This window comes from Diadema antillarum, unplaced genomic scaffold (assembly GCF_040938485.1).
Source record: "Diadema antillarum isolate AM-2024a unplaced genomic scaffold, OU_Dant_1.0 seq00000696_RagTag, whole genome shotgun sequence".
In the NCBI taxonomy this organism is placed as follows: Eukaryota; Metazoa; Echinodermata; class Echinoidea; order Diadematoida; family Diadematidae; genus Diadema; species Diadema antillarum.
Genome location: NW_027271601.1, coordinates 170,739 through 194,322, shown reverse-complemented (window position 1 = coordinate 194,322; position 23,584 = coordinate 170,739). Strand labels below are relative to the sequence as shown.

The 23,584-nt window shown below is 36.6% G+C and overlaps 1 protein-coding gene across 1 annotated transcript in view; it reads right to left on the bottom strand.

The window, feature by feature from the left end:
- LOC139737584 (kinetochore-associated protein 1-like) overlaps window positions 1–23,584 on the bottom strand; it is a 46,336-nt gene extending 22,752 nt beyond the window's left edge. Inside the window, exons 1-25 of the mRNA XM_071648266.1 lie at window positions 23,450–23,584; window positions 22,612–22,821; window positions 21,355–21,564; window positions 20,385–20,444; window positions 19,887–19,948; window positions 17,618–17,726; window positions 16,856–16,999; window positions 15,365–15,421; window positions 14,854–14,964; window positions 13,770–13,892; window positions 12,731–12,874; window positions 11,735–11,833; window positions 11,249–11,352; window positions 10,411–10,513; window positions 9,491–9,631; window positions 8,790–8,915; window positions 7,161–7,304; window positions 6,698–6,820; window positions 5,981–6,045; window positions 4,083–4,184; window positions 3,300–3,475; window positions 3,027–3,124; window positions 2,349–2,553; window positions 1,760–1,975; window positions 490–578 (exon numbers count right to left, since the gene is read on the bottom strand). Coding sequence (XP_071504367.1) covers window positions 490–578; window positions 1,760–1,975; window positions 2,349–2,553; window positions 3,027–3,124; window positions 3,300–3,475; window positions 4,083–4,184; window positions 5,981–6,045; window positions 6,698–6,820; window positions 7,161–7,304; window positions 8,790–8,915; window positions 9,491–9,631; window positions 10,411–10,513; window positions 11,249–11,352; window positions 11,735–11,833; window positions 12,731–12,874; window positions 13,770–13,892; window positions 14,854–14,964; window positions 15,365–15,421; window positions 16,856–16,999; window positions 17,618–17,726; window positions 19,887–19,948; window positions 20,385–20,444; window positions 21,355–21,564; window positions 22,612–22,821; window positions 23,450–23,464 — 3,036 coding nt within the window. The 5' untranslated portion in view covers window positions 23,465–23,584. The remainder of the gene's footprint in view (window positions 1–489; window positions 579–1,759; window positions 1,976–2,348; window positions 2,554–3,026; window positions 3,125–3,299; window positions 3,476–4,082; window positions 4,185–5,980; window positions 6,046–6,697; window positions 6,821–7,160; window positions 7,305–8,789; window positions 8,916–9,490; window positions 9,632–10,410; window positions 10,514–11,248; window positions 11,353–11,734; window positions 11,834–12,730; window positions 12,875–13,769; window positions 13,893–14,853; window positions 14,965–15,364; window positions 15,422–16,855; window positions 17,000–17,617; window positions 17,727–19,886; window positions 19,949–20,384; window positions 20,445–21,354; window positions 21,565–22,611; window positions 22,822–23,449) is intronic.

The window sequence follows — 23,584 nt, the reverse complement described above, 5'->3', positions numbered from 1 at the left end:
ATTTAAAAACACAATCTTGTAGATTACATCGCACACTACCATTGTGCAAAGTTCCGCGGCGATCGCGCGATCCACGGCCGAGATCTTGGGGGGGGGGGGGGGGCCCTTGAGGCGCCCCCCCCCCCCCCAAGTCTTTCGAGCTACCAAAATAGCCCAGTGTTTTTAGGGTTAATCTTCAATGGTAAATGACACCAATTCCGTAGATTGAAGACGGTAAAATTGGAGTATAATAGACAAAAAAAAATTATTGCTTTCTAATTGCCTCAAACCATTCTAAAAATTATGTTTTGTGATGTTTTAGATGTGTGCTGTACACTTTATGAACATGGTGCAGGACACTGTAAGATGTAAACAGTAATTTCTGTTTTGAGACGATGACTTTGCAGCAAGGTTGTTTCATCTTTTGTTGTTTCATATTATCATGTCCCAAAAGTCCATTCCACTCACAGAGTAATGCTTGTGGTTTTCATTTGTCTTGTGAATTCTTACCTTATTGAGCAGAGCTGCAGCCAGATCTGTGATGCTTTGCTTTGCCAGCTGGACCATTTGTGCAGTCTTCTGAATGTCTCTTCTTATAGCTTCTTGCTTGACCTGAGAGGGAGGAGCAGATGACATAAAAGCATCATGGGTTTGCATTTATCACCATCACCACTCTATTTACATGGTGGTGGCCCAAGATTGCACTGTTTGCATGAAAACACTAAACAAACAACTATGTGAAACACTCTGGATTTGGCATCATTATCATAACATTTTATATCTCATATGTGACCTGCTGCAACAAAAGGATCCGAAAGTCGGGGGAGGACAATTTTCTGAAAATGACATGACATTATTCCCTTACTCTTCCACTTTAATGTCACATAAAACATGACTCATAAAAGTACTCCGTTGTGGAGATGTCGATGATTTTATTAGCACATGTCGATTGCTTTAGGAAATCAGCGTTTCGAGAAAACCGCCTTCAAAGTTTTCCTTCCGATGCTATCATGATCAAGGGGATGCAAAACAGTTTTCACCGTTTGACAATAGAAGGTACGCTCCTAGCAACCTCCGCGATGTTCATTCCAGCTTAGCGCCAGCGGTCTACGCATGACCAATCAGTGACCAGGATGCCACGCACTGACCAATGAGATCACTCCCTCGTTGCTAGGGGCGGAGTCTAGCTGCGGCGCTAAATCCAAATCTTCGGACATGTTTCTTTTCGGTGAAAGTCGGAAAATCAAGGCCCAGAAAAACGCTATTTTTTGGGCTTTCCGTTGATCATTTAGCTTTGAAAAGATGATAGAAGATACATTCAACTACAAAATTATGTCAAAAACAGAAATCCGAACGTTTTGACGGATTTTGATGATCTGACTTCAATCTCGATTTTCTCGGGTCAACCGCCAGCGACTTTAGGATCCTTTTGTTGTAGCGGGTCACATATTTCCTTTCATTTCTCTCAAGTACTTCAGCTAACATTGCTGATAGATATCTCTTTACACATATTACTCTCACAACATTGAACTTCGTTGCAGTGTGGGTAGTCATAGAAACAAAAGCAACAAAGTAAAATCAAAACCTTTTAAGGACAAGTATGTGTTCATAACTCCAAGACAACTTGTTAATTTGCATTTTAGTAAGCATGAAGTATCTATATCCAAATTTAACCCATTGAGGATAGGCTGATTTTTCTATAACATGCATTTCCCACAGACACCAGCCCGAGTATTCTTGGGACTCGTCTTCAAGAGGTTAAAAGGCGATGGCTTTGCACATGAACAACTCACCTGATTCTCCTGAGGATTAGGCAGATTATTTGCTGCGAGATGAACAAGACTAGAGGCCAGCGACTCCATGATGACATGAAAGGCCAGCTCACATTGGTTGTGCTCTCTCAGATATTGGTAGAGAAGGTTGGTGGACTGACCAATGCTGGTCACATGACTCACTTGTGTTTCATCCAAATCTTTCTCATCACTCTCTTTAGACTCTGTCAGTGAAAAGTCATACCTGGTTAGCTAGACACTATCACATTCACAGATCACATGTAGGCTACACACTCACTCGGTTTTAAGGACATTTTACCTAAAATACCTTACAGCACACACTGTCAATGCAATGTTATGACTGGTTTTCATGCAATGCAAACTCATGCAATGTGTTTTTGTTAGTCACATGTGGCGACATTAACTGTTGAGGCTTTTACAGTCATTATACTAAGCCAGATACATTCCCTTCTGAGTGAAAATTGGAGAGAAAAAGAAGTTTGTAAATGATGCCTCTGTGAAACAGAGAATGAGACATGACTGATGTAAGAAGTTTGTCTCCATTTCAACTGAAATCAAGCCAACTTTGACACCCACCTACTACCATCACTGACTGCCCTGCCACTCTCGCTTGCTGAAGGGGTGGGGCTTCCAAAGGTCTGTAGGTAGGCTGACAAGCCATGGTCATGTGAGCCACCAAAGGAATGGCTTCTTGGGAGTTCAACACTAGGGAATCCTCCTTGAAGAAAGCTTCCATGGTGTATTCCTGATAGGGATCTTTCTTACTCTCTACACCTCCTAACTAGAGTAAAGACAGAAACAAATACAGCCATCAAACTCCACCCACTATGACAATAAAATCTTTCCAACATCATGAGGCTTTTGTCTTGTCTTGCTATTCTGATGGTGTGGTTATTCAACTATAGCAAAAGTTTGCATTTGTTACTACCATACAAGAGCTGCACTTTTGATCTTTGTTCTAACCAATCAAATTCCCATCCTTCCATTCATTTCAAGACATACAGTGTATACTGTTCTCATGATTTTTACATTGTATCTTATTTTATTTTTTAATGAGATGTGACACATTACCCTGATGTAGTGTTGTCCTGAATGCTTAAATCATGCACAAATATTCTTTGCTCCCCCAGATATTAGGAGGTGGATGCCATCATAAAATGGAGTTGACTTTTTGACATAATTTTCTATCCTGGAAGTTATCCAAAACCAGCATCACCAATCATGCCAGGGTCCGCAGCCTTCCCATCGCCTCACCTGGACAGAGAAATCATAGTCCCCATGTTCACACTGGTCACTGATCCTTCTCATTGACTGAAGCCTGGTACACAGATCCAGGCAGTCAGGTAGGAGATCTGGAGCAAGAAAACAAGTAAACCTTGACAGCTCAGTTACACATTGTTCACTCAAGAATTCATGAAGGACAGGTATTCTTGACAGTACCAGATACAACAACTTATTAAAGCAATGCCAGGTGTGTGCTCAAGACTGTTTGTATGAAAGCATCAATTCCTTAACCACATACTTTACCTGGATGACATGATGAACATGCCTTCTGCATGAGGCTATGAAGGTTCTTGATGAGGTCACTGCAGCTAAGACTTGTGGGACTGCCATGATCTTGAAGCCACTGACTGCAGACTGTGTGACTCACTTTGTACAGTGTGTAAGCTACTTCTGATGAGCAGTCTGGTTCAGACAACTCTCTGTGAAAGAAATGTACCAAAGAGAAGTTGTCTCTTGAGATCACTAGTGAAGGGGGTAAAACTTAAGAATTATATTGACTTTGATTATAAAATAAGGGTAGCAAGACAGAATGGGGTTTATCAATAGGCAAGTTTGTAGTGGATTTAATGAACATCAAGTTAAAACATGTGAAAGACAGCAAGATGCTAAATTTTACACCTTTAGACCTTCTTCCTAATGTGGTCCACCATACATCAATAACAATTTGACATTCCTTCTTTTCTTTACTGTGCTGAATTACACAGAGCTACATGAAGATACTACGTGAAGTTTATTCAGATTTCAGACAATAGGGTCAGACTATGGTACAGCAGTGTATAAAGATAGTAATAACCACTATTTATGCAGCGCCTTTTTCAAAGGAGATTCAAAGTGCTAACATTAATACAACAAAATACAAAGAAATTTACAATACATCTACTGAACAGAAGAGAAGGAGAGAGAGAGAGAGAAAGAGAAAAAAAAAAAGAAGCAAATCAGAACAAAACAAAAAGATATCCAGCTATAATCAGTGAACAGAGAGAAAATGAATAAGTGTTGTTAAAGATTACAGGTATATGGACTAACCTGCACAGGTGCATGGCATTGGCAATTTCCCCTAGCTTGGCTGCTTCAACAGCTACCTGTCCCTGTAGCTCCTTGGCTGACACACCCAACAACTCTCCCAACCTAGTGTCAATACATTATGTACATTGATGTTAACATATCATAGAAATCCTTCCTTGGTATACCAGGGTTTGTAATATCTAAAGGGCAGTTATAACTGAGGGAGATGAATTGAATTTTAAAATCATGATTAGGTTGACCTCAGTGAATAGAGGAAACAAATAAACAAAACAGGAAGAGTTTCATAAATGTGAATTAAGAAAATTAGGGAATTTTGAATCATCACATTTCAATGAATGGTGAAATTGGACACAACATAAATAGACAGATAAGTTCAGGTAATGATGTCAATGACAATTCTCTCTTCACCTTGTGCACAAAAATATTGTACAAATTTGAAGACAATTTAGCAACTACAACCATGTCTAAAAAAAAATTAATTACCTAATTACTAAATCACAAACACAATTGGATGTGAAGGATTCTTGTTTTTCTTAATGTCATGTTAAAAAAGAAAATATAGGGATAGTTTTTGTGCAGGTCTATGGGAGGCTTGTGAGGCCAAGACATAAACAGCTATTAATTTGCATATTCCAGAACTTTCCTATCTCAGGTCTTATTTTGATTTAAATCTTTACCATTATCTGTCATGTATCATATATACATAATAGGTGAGTAATTCGTGTTGAGAATATCGGTCGACTTGTGTAAATAAAACACAGCGAAATATATCGTGCATACAGTAGTGTATATTTCAACCCTTAAGGCGGACAGTTTGGAATGTTACAAACAACCCCTTATGTTCCACATCACAATGTAACATACAATGTATTTCCCATTGCTAAGTTTCCTTGTATTACATGTCACTGCCAAGTGTCACAGTTGATCTTAATACAGGGACTGAATGGACCCAGGCACACACACAGCTTGCAGGGTTTCACCTCTCTATTCCTTACTGTGGCACCAACTAGCAATGATGCCTCAATTTGGATGGCTCTGTCCTTTCATTTGAACATCACATTATCAAATTATGGCCTTTCATTTCAGTGAAGGCTGCTTGTGACTCTGATATATGAAATTTCCTTGATAGTCTTTTATTTACAATGATTACTTCTTGTTCTTTCCCTAAATGCATAGGAATACTAAAAAAAGTCATCACCATAATCCTGATAACTTGCCCTCCATTGATGACTCTTCATTTTAATTAACTCGTTTACATTTTTCAAATTATTTAACAGGAAATTATAACATCTAATGAAGAGAGAAAAAATGATGGGAAAGTCTCTAATAATTTTCATAGTTCACTTTCAACTGAGCCAATTGACAAGTCAAGCTTAAAATACTGTATACGCTATATATTTTCGCGAGTCTAAATTTTTGCGAATTGGGAATTCCCGACAATTTCACAAGTGGTTAAATTCGCGATCATGGAGTCTTGCATTGAACAGAGAAAATGTACATGTGTACGTCACATTCACATAGGGATCAGAGTCAATATTTTTGTGTGTCTTTAATTTCGCGAATAGCACCCGACTCGCGAAATTCGCGAAATTAAAAACTTTGCGAAATATTCAACGTATACAGTACATTAACATAGGTATGATCATAGTTGGGCCAATAACTACCCAAGTAAACTTGATCAGATTTCATTGAAATCTGTAATGAAATTTTGTTTTCAATGGACAAATGCACACTTAAACATTAAATATGCATTAACTATGTACTACTAGCCACTCTAATATTCTTATCATTTGTTCATGAAAAAAAAATTCCATGCTGGTGGAAACATAAGAAAATGAATTACTGTTTGTGTTACCTCTGGATAAACTTCAAACATAGTAAAGTAAAAAGAAGCAAACCTCAAGACTCTGATGAAGTTACCAGCCTGTAACTCTCCTGCCTTTCTTTCATCCAAACATGGTTGCTGCATAAGAGCATAGGACACAAACTTAGGCTTACCCAGGTAATCAAAATGAAGCTCACTGAATATGTGAAAGAGTTATGACAGCTAATTTGTACAACAAATGCATCTTGCATGTTTATTTGATTGCAACAAACTTTGATAAACATGTAACAAATGGCTACAAAAAGTAGCTGCACTTGCACCTTAATCAGTTGAATATCACATTACCTGTACTATCATTCTCTGCTTTTATGTACAATGTATTAGACATAAGGAGTGTAATGTTACCAAAGCTCTCTAAATTAAAAAATGTTTTTTGTTCATTATCATATATTTCACATTCTCAAACAGATAAGTATTTTTTCTTTGTATGAATATAGAACACATCATGTATTTCTTCTATAATTAGTAAACAATATTCATGTGAACACGTAACAGTTTGACAAAGTTGGCTCTTTTAAAATTTGCATTGAATTTTATCTTAGACTGTATCTACAATGCAGTAATATTCTTTGATTGTTCCCTCCCTCATTTAAACTCTTTTGGGTCTATTGAAAATTAATTTCATTACATTATTTTATTACATCATTATTGAAGCTTGTACCCAAGTGGCACAAGTCCAATACTTTCTGGTTAATGAGCACTTAAGTTTTCTTCAATTGAGCGGACAAACCTCGTGACCTCTGACCCCAGATTTCTTGGCCTTGTAGTACTCAATCACGTGTTTCTTTAGCAGCTGCGTTCGGAAATCCTTGTCTTTGTAGCAGCTCAGAGGAAGAATGAGATCATACTCCATCTGAAAATGATGACCATAATCAGTACTGATAATTACCTGTATCATGCACAGCCCAGCAAGTTGCAGTGGCACGTCAGTGAAGTAAGTACCATATGACAAAGACAATCATTATTGAAACATCTTGTGCAGCACTAAGAGATATTTCATGTGATAATGCGCTATATAAATATTGTGAATTATCTTCATTATTAGCATTACCATGGGGCTCTTTTATACACATCATAATCGGTGCTATTACAAACATTACTTTGGATCAATCTTGTATAGACGGTAGAATATAAAGGGCTATGTGAGGGATAGAAAGCAGTAGTGAAGAGAAAAGATCAGACAACGTTCTTACCTGGAGATGAAGAATATTCTGTGTGTCTTCCTGCAGTCTGTGACTGAGAGCCTTTTCTGCGTCATTCATGTGTAGTTCTTTCTTACGCTGTGTCTCTAGAAGGTGAATCAGAGCCTGACCAGTCAGCTGTCGAAGTCCTTTACTCTGGGTATCAACAATTGGGCAACACAATACTGAAACCATGCATCTTACTTCTGATCTACTCTTTCTTACTGGATTAACCTGCAGCCATATCTCAAATCTTCCTCTCTTTTTTTTAAATCTTTTATTTTTTTGTTTACTTATCTGGGAATTTTCTAAATATGCAAAAGAAGATGTAGAATGATCTCATATCTTCAGTATTACCAAATCAAAATCTGTCAGTTCAGCTGATCAGAGTCCTAGTATAGGAATATGAAGTACGACCAAAAAAAAAAAAGAAAGAAAGAAAGAAAGAAAGAAACTAGAAATGTCGCTATGGCGACTGGTATGCCTCCGCCATAATGCATGATTCTCCTAATAGGTCTAGATAGTACATGTGGACAATGTGTAATTACATTTTCAAAAAATTGGCAAAATATTAAAATGACAAGTTTGTCACAAATGTGTTGAATGTTCACCTTCCTTGACTTAGGTTTAATTGGATGAATAGGAGAGCATGTATTTGGGATTTAAGAACTTTAACTTGACTTTGACCCATTCATACGTTTATGCATTGAGTAATTTTCAAGGTATGGAGAAAAAGTGCAATTTCTGTATTGAATAGTAAATTGTTACCATTTTCATCTGGCCTTTGACCCTAAAATTCATAAGATAATCACTGTCAGGCAGAACATGCATAAATATGTAGTACGTTTCAAGATAACTTGAGCCACTTCCGAGATATGGAGGAAAAACTTAGTTCAGCACTTTCACTTGATCTTTGACCTTTTGACCTTTGAGGCAAAAACAAAAGAAAAACAAAACTTTCCAGAGAATCTCTATTAGGTTATACATGCATACACCAAGTGTAAAAAAAAGTAATCCTGCTGGCATTGCATAAACATGAGGGAAATAGCAAAATCTTGAAGTGTTGCCCTTGACCTTTGACCCCTGACCTTTGACCCCATGAACCCTAAATTCTCTAGATAATCACTGCCAGTCAGTGCATGTATATATACTATGTTCCATGAAGATACCTTGAACAATTTCCAAGGTACAGAGAAAAAAGGTGAAGTTTTAATATTTTTCTTGACCTTTTGACCTTTGACCTCATGACCCAAACTTTCACCAGAGAATCTAAATCGGGTAATACATGTATACACTAAGTTTCAAGAAAATATCTTCAGGCATTGCATAGATATGATGGAAATAGTGAAATTTTATGTATTTGACCTTGACCTTTTGACCTTTGACCTTGAGCATGTGCACCCAAAAGTTGATAGGCACAACTTCACCCCCTAATAGACATACATGCCAAGTTTCATTAGGATACCTCAAAAGGTTTTGATAGTTACCCTGTCCACAAAATTCATTACGGACGGACGGACGGACGGAAGGACGGACGGACGGACGGACGGACAACCCGAAAACATAATGCCTCCGGCACCACTTCGTGGCGGAGGCATAAAAAGAAGGAAGTTATATTCACTGAATCAACTTGATATTTACCTCAAGATCAGAGAATCTGTCTGCAGGATCATTCATGACGAGTTCTGTCCAGGAAAGAATTCTTGAGAGGCAGAGAATCTCTTCAGTGTCAGACAAACTAGTAAGTAAACTGAGGCACTGGTCAATCTACAGTAAACAGATGGAAACCACAAACAAGATGATAATGAAAAGACTTTACATTCAGATATTCATGAACCTGATGGAACAAGTGAGTAATTACGTTTCTCTGAAACTGAAAAGAACAATCATATCATATTTTAACCAGACAGTTCTTTTGATCATACATCCCATAACTGCAGTTGTAAATTGCATGTGTAATCTTGGCTCACATCCCCCCCCCCCATTACTGTAAATATCCTCCTGGAAGTTCCATGAAGTCATAACTTGAGTGGTTCATGAATAGAGAAAATGAGATGTCCTAAACAATGAAACATTAGTATTGTGTGAAGTAGGTGGCCTGCCTTTTCTCTAGTCATAACTTTCTATTCATCTCTCAAAATTGCTTTCTTATTTTTCCCCCAATCGTATCTGCTGCATTCATTAGCTATGGTAGCTTTACATACATGGAGATGGATATACTATTTGTTGTGTCCTGGCTATATTGTAAATACACTTGTTACATATGAATGTCACTTTTTTGTCATTAGGCATTGTCTATGTGTTCTGCATACAGTGATGAATTTGACATATTTGAGTCTGACCTGGTTGGTCTTAATGAGGTGTTGTAGTCTGAACAGATACACATCAATGGCTGACAGGTCGTATGGCTGAGCTTTCACTACTCGAAGGGCATCCTCCAAAACAGATGGCTCATTTTGGCTTAATATGTGTTGCACTGCAATCTGGAGGGAAAAAAATTAAGGAATATAATTCTGTTACAAAACACAATTTTGAGTACTCCAGACATAGCATGGTACACGCAGCATTCAAATCTAACACCTGTAAAGTCAGATATGGGAAAATGTGTCTGAACTGTGTTGATTGTCCAGTTAACCAGGTCATAATGCACACATCATTTTTTTGAATGAAAGGGTGGTCCTGTCCGTGGCAGAAGCCAACAATGCAGTGTTAGAGTGCCAACATACAGTGTGATTTATGAGAGGGTACAATGTGAGTATCTGCAAATCACAAACATAGTAAAATATATAGTGCACATCTTACACATGAAGATGAGCTATATTTTGATATGGAGCTGAAACACTTTCCAATTACTGACAAACTCATAATTTTTTTTCTGACTTTACAAGGTTAAACATACAATATGAATTTGATGTGTTTTTAGAAGTTAAAAAGTCATTATCAAAGATCATTATAAATCATTATAAATTAGCATCGTGCACTGGAACTGGGGGGGGGGGTGTTTCATAAAGCTGTTCTTAAAGTTACGAACGACTTAAGAACGACAGGTGATCAGTTCTTGTGCTGAATTATTGAAATTCTGATAAGTATAGCACATCAGAAAGTGTTCCAGTAGTTCTTAAGTTGTTTGTAACTTTAAGATCAGCTTTATAAACACCCCTCTGATTCTACTATAGTTGCCAAATACTAGTAGATGGAGTATCCATTAATGCAGAACACCATCATCACTGCACAGAATTTTTCCAGTCCTTATTTTCTGTACCTTCACACTGTCTGAATCTCCCAGAGTGGCTGATCTCAGGTCGTACCTCAGGAACATGTCACGCAGCTCCACAAGCTGAAAGTGTTCTTGTAGGGATGTTACCCTTGGAAAAACACATTCAGAATGTATTTACTTAACCTGGTCATGATTCATGCTGTGTATGCATATTATTATATTTTTTTTTTTTTTAATTTCAAAAGGAAGTGCAAATAAAAGTGGTGGTGATGGAGGCGGTGGTGGTTGGGGGGGGGGGGGGGTGGGAGTATGTATAGCAGTTTTTAAAAGTATGACAAAAGAGATCTTCCATACACATCCAGGGTTCTGTTATGATCTTGTTTCATAATGCTGACCGCTTCAGGAAGATATCACTGGTCATCAGTAATGCTGGTAGAGTAACAGTTTTTAAAATAACATTCTTCTAATCCACATGCTGACAGGTGATCTGATTGCACAGAAATGTTACTGAAAAACTGTGCACTAGCTACACTTACTGTTTAAAGTTGAAATTTGATGAAATTCAAGTTGCCTGTAATGAGTCATCTCACCAGTCATCTGCATAAGCATTGAATTAATTGCCATTACATATGCCTCTCAACAGCTTTTAGAGACTCACGTGCCTACATGTGATTCACACAGGGTATTTGTGACTCCCCTACCTACATGTGATTCACACAGGGTATTTGTGACTCCCCTACCTACATGTTAATCATATTGGGTATTTGAGACTCATATACATACAGGTTACCAATATTGGATAGTTGAAACTCACATTCTCACAAATGACTCACATATCTATAAATGGCTGCTACGAAACCCACAAATCCACAGGTGAACTCACATTGGATGTTTGAGGCTGAGACCATGTTGAACAAGCTGTTCCATTCCTCTGCTCCATGGAACTGGGGCTTTCTCCATCAGAAGTAAGATGGCCTGGCAGTGGCTCTATGAGGGACAAACAAACATGCTACTGTGACATAATGTACCATCAACTCTTTCATTCATGACTGACAAAAATAACAGCGCACTTTTTTTTAAAGGAATAGCCATAAGTTGTATTGACTTTAGAAATATGAATTTAGACATGACTGTAATTGCCACTGCAAAACCAGAAGACAACACTTCAAACATTATACATATGTATACATCATAGATATGCTTGCATGACAATAATACTCAGTTGCCTTACCTTCATAATTGCAAATAACCACAGTCTGTATTATGAGGTCTATTTGATTGACCAATGTATGAGAAGCTCATCAGAAAGCACAGATTTTTGATTTGACCGTCTGGTTGAGTGCTTCCCTGAGACAAAAATCAGACTGACCTGTAAATCGCTGATACACCTGATGACAGTGATAGCCTTGGCTTCCCATGATGCTTCATAAACAGCCAGAAGATGATGGCTTGTATCACTCAGCAGGTCCTACAGGAAGCATGATAAACAACATTAAACAATACAGATTGCAGAGACTCGTGTGTTGCCATGACATGATCCATCATAGCGTAGAGTATGGAGGTTGTAATAAATGTTCCACAATCCCCAATTAGTTCCTCAAAAAAATCTGATGTCATACTCAATGATTCTCACCAGTGTGTGCCTGCATAGCCAGCACAGAGACTATATGTGAAAATATATGGTAAGGTGGTTTATCAGTCTTAGTAAAATCACCAAAAAAAAAAAAAAAGAGAAAAAGCTTACCTTACATTTGATTCTACATATATGGTAAATGCCAGAGTTGTGTAAGTAATGGTTAGTTGCCATCATGATAACAAAGTTTGATTTCAAGATTTATGCTTACAAGGGCACTACAATCTGCAGTTATCACTGTTAGCAACTAAATATAACATGCAAGCATATGTTGCCAGAGAATCAGTTTTTTTGTTGGTCATGTGATGTGCAGCATGGTTAATAATGAGGAAGATGAACTTTTTTCTCTCTTATTTTGCATAGACACAACATCTGCCAATCTCCTCAGGGCTACACAAAATTGTGCGGTGTGGTCTTTCCATTGCTTGACTACAATAAGACAGAAAAATGATTACAACTTCTTTCACATTTATTGACATGTGCTTATTGACCTGTGCATGGATAAGTTGGCATCTTACCAGTTGAAGAGGGCACATTTTAAATAATTACTATTATTCTTCAGTTATTATTAGAACAGATTAGTGTAGATAAAAGAACAAAAAGCATTAAGCCAAAACAAAAAGCTTTGACTGAAGACATAAGTTTCACACGATATTAGACCTCGGACATAATCACAGTTAAAAAACTAATGCCATGCATGTTAGGACTGGGTCTTGTTGTGTGTCCTCTTACCTTGATGTAATTAAGGAGGAGTGCGTTGACCTCAAGATTGTGATCTTTGGCATATGGTGAGATGTTTTTTGCAATGACACCTGGAACTAGTTCAGGGGCAGCCACTCTCTCCAGCATCCGAAATGAAATACTCTCCGTAGATTCCTGTCACACGAGGGTAAGATTACATTTGCTTCCTTGTTTTAATCCTTGATTGTGAAAGTTACATTTTTCTTCACATGGGTTTCCAGCCATGCTTTCTTCCTCCACTTACTTTTTGTTGACACATATATATCAACAGCTAGCACCTGTTTGTTAGTTTGCTTGCTTCAACTATGCTTTCTAGAATGTACCTTTCTAAGCAGCAGCAAACTGCTTGATTAGCCTAGTTTTGAACTCTCCTATGCAGAGACACCTGTATTAGATATACTTTGATTTTGCACAATATATCTAAAAACAAACAAACAAACAAACAAACAAACAAACAAACAAACCAACCAACCAACCAACCAACCACAGTCTTCAAGATCTCAACTGAGCTAAACATAATGGAATATTTTGAGAAAGTCAACTGGAAAAATGCACCTTTTACTGTTATAGTAAGTCCATGCTCAATTCGGCTGAGTAAACATTTTTTTTTTCACACATGAGGTTGCAATGTACCAATTCCTTCAGGGAAAATTCATCTTTATTCACTTGTGTTCAATGATGCCATTGCATGAAGGAGTGCTACAAGATGCCAACAACATGCACTGTGTGCTCATGGCGCTAGTTTAAAAGATTCATGAAATATATGCTGATGACCTAACTCCATCACATAAGCAGATGTTTTATCTGTGGTACACGTTACTTGTTGTTGCTGTCTGAAAGTACGGAAAGGTCATATACAATGTTAAGTATATGCAATGTATATATACAATGTTAACGTCTACAACACCTTTTATTCAATCAAAAATAATAAATGATTAGCAATGCCTATGGCCATTTGAAGAACAAACTTGTTCACAATGGCATTTCTGCATTATGAACCCAAAGAGCTTAACAAGAGGAGAAGTCTTACATTATGGAACTGGTCAAGGGTGAGGTAGCAGCGGTAGCGAGAGTGAAGCTGCTTGAGTTCCTTCAGAGAATGGACCAACTCTTTCAGCCTCTTCATGGACTCTGTACAGTCACTGTCATTGAGCTGACACTGTCAAGAGGCACAATGAATTCAATATCAAGCAAACTTATCTTATGCCTGGCTTTTGTATAAGCATCCTTTAACTGATGCTTGCATGACCTTGCAATAACAAATAATAATAATGAAGCTTCTATAGCGCATATAACAAATTAATGTTCCCCATGCGCTTTACAATATCATCACAAAACATAATCAACAAATTACATTCAACACACACACACACACACACACACACACAAGAAATGTTCAGTTCGCAAATAAATAAGTCTTCAAAGAGGATTTGAATGAAACCAATGAAGACAACTGAGTGATATGCTGTGGTAATGAGTTCTACAATCTTGGGACAGCAACCAAAAAAGACTGGTCACCATAAAATTTTGTATTAGCTTTAGGAAGACAGAGAAGAGATTGATGTTGTGATCTATGACTACGTGTGGGGTCAGGTGAGGTAATAATTCCTTGAGATATTGTGGACTGTCATTTTGTACTTTGTAAAATGATGAGAACAAAAGCAGAGAATATAAACAGCTCAGAACTACGCATTTACACTGGAAACAAAAATAATTATAAGCAAACTGATCTGCTCATATCTATGAATGAAAAACGCATTATTTAAAATGCATCTTTAGTCTAAGAATCCATCCATATGCAAAAATATTGCAGAATGTATCGGAATCAAAATCAGGGAGGTAAATGGTATCATAAAAACCCAAAATAAATATTAGTATGGCACTTAGGAATGTTGAGAGATTACTGGAGACACAAACAAGCATATCTGCACAGAAAAAGATATGAATACTACTCATAAACACCTATCAATGCTTGACATTGTAAACTAATGAGGGAAGAAGTTATGGTAAATGTCGGCGAGAGCAACTACTGGTCAATCATTGGTTATAGTTGTACATAGAGCAAGGTATGTCCATACAGGTAGCAGAAGGGTAAGGTAAGCATCAATGCATACTTCTGAGAGTAAGTAGGCGTCACTTATTCCACTGCTTGATCCACAAGATTTTGGGTTGGATGATCTCAGCATCAACTCAGCAAGCTCCAGGCCATTTCCTGGCCACTGCGCCTGAAAATGAATTAAAAACACGGTGTACTTCAGAGGAACACTTTGGTTGACGTGACAGAACTCAAATTTACAAGCCTCTATACTACGAGTGTTTCTTGGTCCTTTTCTCTCTTACAGTACAACATACTAGACTGATAATGTTTGTCGATCCTTGTCCAATTGAGTGAGAAATGAGTATGACTCTTTCATCTAGTCAGTGGAGGTTACATGACACTTTCAATGAGATTTAATGAACTTATATTGTTTTTTTCTTTTAAATTTCTTTTCATGTGACTTGATAACACCATCTTAGTGACAGAGTGGTTCACTAAAACAACATCTGCCACAATCAAAAAAGGAACTTCATCATCAGTGCCATGAACGGTGACTTGATATGTATACTAGACTGAGACAAACCTACCTTTTCTGTCACTTCCAAACAGACTGCCCTTTCTTCAATCCAACATATGATGAATTTCTGAGTGGAGGAAAACACACACACAAACACACACAAACATACAATACACAAAAGTAAAAGGAATTGGGGAATCAGCTTGAAATAGCACAAAAATCATATGAAAATGAGATTTATGAAGACATGGGCTGGCCTCATGTTGCCTTTCCCTACTCTGCCGTAGGAGCGCCCTTTAGATAAACAAACATTTCGCTTGGTAGATTTGTCTTGATACTCTACTGCACCCTCGCCCATGCAGAAGGTCATGTGACCAGTCAACCGCAGCTCCGAAAGCTGGCCTCAGACCACCTCCAGAGTTGGCCTGAAGTGGAGTCTGCCTGAGGCTGGCCCCAGTTTTGTGTGACTGTTTACACATACGAGAGAGCCGGCCTCAGATCGGCTTTCTTGTATGTGTAACAGGGGTCTATGTGAGATCGCACTTCTTAAGGGACAGGAACATATTCAAACCAGAGGGTTGACATAAGTTAGCACGGTAGAAGCAGTCATTGCATATGCAAAGTCTCACATCTCTAATGAAGAAAGTCAAGAATGAATTGATGACAGACATTACAGCAACTGCTATCAGTGATATTTGCAGTACTTAGGTGCATAAACTTGAATTCAAATAGAATTCAACGTAAGAGACTTAAACTCACCCAACATTTGGGTTTTAATAGTTCCGTAATACATGAAGACTCTGAGAGATTGTTGTAAACTTTCTTTCAAACATAAGTTAAAAGGAACATGCAGCTGAATATCATCTGCATGTATAATCACTAATGATCTGGGACACAGGAGTAAAAGTGAAGCAACATATTTAGTCTTAAAGACATTATATACAGGAATGCATACATTCATACACACACACACAAAATGTTCAGAAAAGGGTTTTGAAATAAATTACAAGTCTGTTAACTCGAACTCACTTGTTATTGTGCCGAACTAAAAGGGGATCCTAAACTCCATAGTAACTGCTAAAAAAGGATTACAAGATTAACCTGAATCTGAGCATATTCATTATCTTAAAATGTAATTGCTATGCTGATTGATCTTCACAGTTTAACTAGGATTTGCATGCACATTTTTGCCTGCCACATCAAAGGAAGAAAGAGCAAATAGACTTCAGGTTAAAAGCAAAACGAATGCAAGAACTTCTATCCCAATTTGAATAAAACGCTTTCAAACTTCAGCTCTAGAAAAAAGGAAAAGAAAAAAAATGAAGAGTTACTCTTCATGAAATACTTGTCTTCAAAATTGGCCCTGTCCACCTAACATCTTTTTTCAAGCCTATAAAAAAGTTCTACCCTTTTTACCTTTTTGGGGGTTTTGAGATGCATGGTCATATTACATTTGTGGACTGAAAAATCTCCAAACAGACCCTTCATTTTGACGATTACAAATGAAAACAATTGCATCACTTGGTATACAGTAGAGGAATAATTTGGTGGTTCTTGGTACCTTTCCCTGGGGAAATCCCTCACACACAAAGGGAATGATGTCATCTCTCAACCAGGGAATGATGTCATGGGATGGGGCATCCCCTGGGATGGATCTCAAAAGGTTTTCAAGCAAGTCTGTTGACATCAGTTTCTCAAAGGTCTCCTGGAATCAAGGTGGAACAGAGAAACAATGTTATGATGATGCTACAATAGGGAGGCAAGGTCTTCTCACCCATGCATGAGGATAAAAAAAAAAAATTTCTTTATAGTCATTTCATTTTCATCTCAAATAGACATGGTTCATATGGGGAATTATGTTGTACAATCTTATATTTCATGAATGCAGTCTATGTAAGTAAATAAATACAGATTATGCATAAGAAAATTTGCAAATTTCTGTCACTAATGTAATTTTGGTATACTTTTTCTTCTTGCGTATGAGGCAGCGGCAGCTAAGTAACTTCTCTCAGTTGTTCTAGCCAAGTTGCAGTCTCAGGAGTAGGGTGTGTGAGGTTTAAACATTTTGGTATACTATATGCATTGTCTATTATTTCCTATATATTTAAGTGATATCAAATCAAAGTGCATAGAAAGAATTAAGCATGCTGTAAATACGATTATCACTAACAGAGTAGTGAATCTCAGTGTTGCATTCACACATTAAGTATACAATACACTGCACATCAAGTATGTTACCATAAACTTTTGTGTGTATACAGGAGCTCTTTGGTTGCCTTTGTACATGGCAGGCATGAGGACTATAAAATGGAATAATATAAACCTTGTATCTGTTCCAAACCAGAGAAGCTCTAGCCAGGTTGGCCTGAGTGAGGTGACACCTCAGTTCATTCACCATGTCTCCATTCAAAAAGGCTTCCCACATGCTGGAACTGGATACACAGAAAGTGAAGCAACTCTCATACCCAGTATCACGAATCTCTCTGTTGATCATTGACACCTTAAAGGTAGGGAATCCCATTTGCACGCCTTAAATGAAGAGCTGTATAAATACAGTGGTATGTTGAAGAGAGCATCATTTTAGAAACTCCCATAAAGTATTGAAAGTGGAAGGTAACATTTAGTACATTTTTTTGACCGTTCGATTTTGAATTGAATTGTTTTCGGGGCTCACCGTAAATTCCAGTACATTACTAGGCTACCTTTGCAGACCCATGTACTGCATGTGTGTCCATCATGTATATTTTGTGAAGAAAGTTCATCAACACTTACAAACATTTCTATATACATTCTTGCCAAACACTCTATATGTTATTACATCAGCTCTTGTAGTTTTAGATTTGTGTTTATAGATCACAAATACAGAAGAATGCAACAAAAATGCTTAAGTGTGGCTGACACACAGAACTGCTGAGTAGTTGAGTTTTGTGCATTATTCAAATTTTAGATAACTGTTGACTTCCAAATTTCTAAGTAGTGGCCTAAGCAAGTCCCCTGAGGTTCATATTTAATGTTTTGCTGCATTTTGGGAGGTCTGTAAAAGGTATCCCCTACCTTTAAAGATTACATCATCTGATTTTTTTTTTTAATTTTATTTTTTCTTTTAACAAGAAATTTTCAACATTATATCTCAGACTGTTTTTCAAACATATAAGTGGTTATAAAAATAAGTGTAAAACTTTTGTGAATAATCAACTCTGCATGAGTTAAAGTCACATGTGCAGAATAATTGCCTAAGATGTCAAACGATAATGATAAGTCCCAATTAATCTGCAAAGGCTTACCACTTCATTGTTGCATACAAGTACAGTATATCAATTTTTGCATATTGTAGCATTACTGCCCAAGTCTTACAATTCCCCAAAACAATTACAAAGAGAGAAAAAATAGCCCCAAAGTACACCACAATGTGTTATCAATAAGTACTAAACAAATATGCCAGATTTTCTTCACATGATTTGCCACTTTCAGAGGATCCCCCATCCTCAGTTCCACTGTAATAACCATGACAAAAATCATGGCCATACATATTTTGGTGGGAGTATATGTGCCTATGACATATCACTCAAAACACTGAATAATCAGCATCATGTCGCTGAAGGGCAAGTTGTCAATTAGTTGCTATAAAACTCAATTACTGTTGCCTGTGTTACCTTTATTATTTTATTGATGGTCATTTAATTATTGTGTCAACATTGTAATAAGGCTTTTGAAAAACCAAACTACACTGTTTGATGCCTGCACAACTATCAATTGAAATAATGATATATGAAGTGGAACCCTGATTATTCTACTAGCTGTGCTGTTGCAATGATTCAAAGTGACGTCATGGACATCATATCCTACAGTCAAATTTTCTTAAAGGACAAGTTCACCTTCATAGACATGTGGGTTGAGTGAATGCAAGAATATTAGTAGAACACATCATCAGTGAGAGTTTGAGGAAAATTGGACAATCCATTCAAGTTATGAATTTTTTAAGTTTCTGCTCAGTCACGGCTGGATGAAAATACTACTATCGCTTGTGATGTCACATGTGTACAATGATATAAAGCAAGAATAAAGAAAATTCAACATATTTCCATTTTTCTCGCATAACAAAACATTCAAGTTCTCTCTTTCAGAATGCAGGGGGAATAATATTACCCTTAACATACGTCAGTAACAAGTCAAAGAAATGTGCACTTTATTCAAAAAGTAAAGTTTTGTGAAATTCTCTTTTTATTTTCCTTATATCATTGTACGCATGTGACATCATACACTGTAGTAGTCTTCTCATCCAGCAGTGACTGTGCAGAAACTTTAAAAATTCATAACTTTTGAACGGATTGTCCGATTTTCCTCAAACTTTCACTGATGTGTTTTACTAATATTGCTGCATTCTCTCAATTCTTATGTATATGAAGGTGGACTTGTCCTTTAAACGGATGCACAAGCAGAACATCGCCTTAGTTCTCAGCTTTCATGAAGTCTTGCTTATATAAACTACTGTTCTCGGGTGTAGAATTATTTCTTCAACTCCAGATTACAATCATTTTGCAATATACATCAATTGGCCATTAATAGTCAACAATATACTTGGCTTCACTTACGTGTACTGGTTGCTGCCATACACTAAACCATAGGTGGCAAGTCTGTGTAGGATTTCTACAATCTAGTATACAAAGAAATAAGCAACAAAGCAAAATAAATAAAACCTCTCTCACGTCATAAAACGTGCAAACTTTTAATTTCAAAAACTAATCTAAATACTCCATAGAGGATCTATTGTGTATCATACTACTTTGCATCAAACTACAAGGACATTTCTGGAGATTTAGAAATTAAGTGCATCAAATGGGATTACACTGCACATAAACGATACCTTGTAAATAGCAGTGGTTTTGCAACCAACCAAAATCTGATCAAGTCTGAAGAATTGTATGTACAAGAGTGGATTAATGCAATTGCACATTTCCATCTTTCTGCCACAGTATTCCATAGAGTCTTTTATCACATTGGTTTTATCGTTTGTTGGTTTGTTGCATTGCCATAAGATCTATATTGGCAGAAAAAAAAAACACTGAAAAAAAAAAAATCAATCCACATACCTTTGCTAGGAAAAGCTGGATTTGAGACTCCATTTCTCCCTTCCCTTTCATTTTGGCCAACTGCAAAGAGGCAAAGTATAAATTCCATTAGACCCAATAACATTTGCTGAGAGTAGGAGCGCAAATACAAGACTATTGTCTTTCCAGAGACCCGACAAGGCAGGTGAATAAAGGTGAACATTTTTAAAGTACTTTAATCTTGAAAGGACTTGGGATGGGTGACCACGTCCTCTTCACTACTAGTATTTCATTCATCTATTTTAATTATGATTATTTTCATTTGTTTATTCATTCTCTTTTTTATTATCATTATTATTTTTGTTTCTTGCACATCTAAGTACCACATTTGTTGGGGTCAGATGCAGAATGCTAGTGGTTGATGAAAATAACTGATTGCATGTCAATTATGTGTCTGTTTGCCATTTACTTGCATTGTAAAGTTGCATGCTGCCTTACACGCATATCATTGTACGTATATTACCAGGATCCATACTAGTTTTTCATATTTGCTTGTACTTTTAAGAACAGATTTGTTACAATGCTATTTCAATTAAGCAGTCAAAATAAAACGATGGCTATCAAAAATAAAGGCATGCATGAGAAAATTATGGATCAATACAAGAAAAAAACCAAAGACATATATTACACTTCGAAAATATGGATAAAAAGAGTTAAAAATTGTAGGATTTTTCACTCATTCTTGATGGCCACTTTTTTGAAGTGAAAACTCACAAAATAGCCAAATATTGGGATATTGAAAAAGAGCATTTTTTTTTTTTTTTTTTTTTTTAACACGGAGCATTTTAAGAAAATCTGGACTTCACAAAAACCATAAATGCAGAGCTAAATGACTAATGATATACCACCATGGTTGTAACACATGTAGATTGATTTGAATGCACATCACACAAGGCTCAAACCAAATAAAACTGAAATGTACAGTGTAATAGAAAAATGAAATGAAGATTACCCTTCCTCTGGCATACTGTAGGAGCTTGGCAATGCCCTCATAGGTCGGCATAGAAGCAGTGGAGCATAGATTGAAGACAAAGGCTACATCACTGATGTTCTCTAGACAAGTGATGAGGTCATCACATCTACTGGTCTCAGCTCCACTGTCTTCCTCTCCCACAAGAGAGGCCTGATTTAGCATGAAGATAGCCTTGCTCTTGTACACTGGCTGCCATTGGTAGCATATACATTGGAGAGATTCAAAACAATTCAAATATCAAAGTTAATTTGTATTTTCTGTAGTTTTGTAAGAGGAAATACTCTATCCCATTTGAAAGTAATATCAAAGCAGCATGCTGAGTGCTCCTTTGTCACCCAAATGATGTGTTACACAACGCATCCTGGAGGTTTGAGGCTCTTGTGGCAAGACCAGTACTCTATAATGGATAGCCTTCAACAACCTTCTTTATACAGCGTGTACCTCATGAACAAAGTTTCAATTTCACTGTCTGTCTTCACAGCCACTGATATCCAACAACAGACAGTCCTCTCTTTATCAATGTCATGGGCCACTTTAATGTAGCAACCCACAAAAATATAGTGCAATTCTACTCCATGCTCAAGTCATGGCTTTAATAAATACTAGATTACAATTGAATAAAATTGAAGATTCATCATTATTGAATATAAAAAGGCCTATAAGGAGCATGTTATGCAATTTGACAGTTTCAAATTGTTCTTCAAAACTGTAATATAACATGTGATTAGATTTACAGTTTATTAGGTGAGATGCCATTCACTGACAAGACACCCATATGGCCTGCACTGAAATCTTAATCACAAACTAAAACAGGATTTTAATAGTATTGTGTACAAACCCATGAGAGTAAAGTGAGGTGATATGAGGTGATGACGTCATCATGTGATATACATATGAGGGTGTGTACAATTTTGCTACTCATTGAAAACACATGAAAATTTCAATCATTAATTTGACTGTTTTACATTGTGCTAAAAGTTATGCAATTCTGCTTTTTATGTTTTCAAAATTGTTAAAACTCTTTAATTTCTGTTTTCATTCTGTCCACTTCTGATGAATTGACTACAGTTCAATTTGAACAATTTTTACAGTTAATTTGAACATGGAATGACTACACACTCTAAGTTATCATTTATATATGCTGATTGTAATTGCAGTTAGTGAGTTCTAATCAATACTTTGCATACAGGTTCAACTGAAATCTTTGCCAGCATAAAATTGATCAGTAATACTCACTTCCATGTCAAGATGAAAGAGCTTGGCAAATTTCTCAGCTTCATCAAACTGCTTCTTGTGTAGGAGACGATGAAGTCTAGTCTCAGGAAGGGATTCTGTCAGGCAACGTATCATCAACATGTTTACCTGGCTGCTACTCTCACTTTGTTCATCAACGTTGAACAGCATTTCACTGTCCTTGAAGCCACCTTCAATCAGGAAGATAGCTTCCTACAGGAGTACAAAATAGGAAAAAAGAGAAATGTCTGTTCTTTCTACGTTCACATCAGTGAGCAAGCCGAGATTTTTCTTGGTGATAAATATGTGTAAACATGGGATTATTCAGTCTTCCTCATCTTTGAAGTTATATATATAATCTATATATATATATATATATATATATATATATATATATATATATATATTTATATATATATATATATATATATATATATATATATATATATATATATATATATATATTCATATATATATATATATATATATATATATATATATATATATATTTATATATATATATATATATTTCTTTTTTTTTTTTAAACCTGCATTCACACCTACAACAATGAATCATGTTAGGAAAAAGCAGTTTAGCAAATGTAAAACCAAAACCAATAAGAAATGTTTTCTGATATAAATGAAACATTGTGTTTTGTACATTTATCTCATGAATGATGATTGAAAGTTGATTGGTTGTGGGTTTACATGTGAATCACACGATTGCTATCCTGAACTTGAAAGACTTTACTACAGTAGTGACTAAAGCAGACTAGGGCAATATCACATTTTATCACATCACATAAAATGAATTATTTTGTTAAAATTGATTTTCTCTTACCTGATTGAATGGCATGTTGGTTAATGCAGTGACATGCCTCACTGCCAGGGAATAGGTACACTGGAATCCAGGCAAGGTGTAGACCTTAAGGAACGCACCTGTCTCATTGGGAATAGTTAGGACAATCAGCTGGTA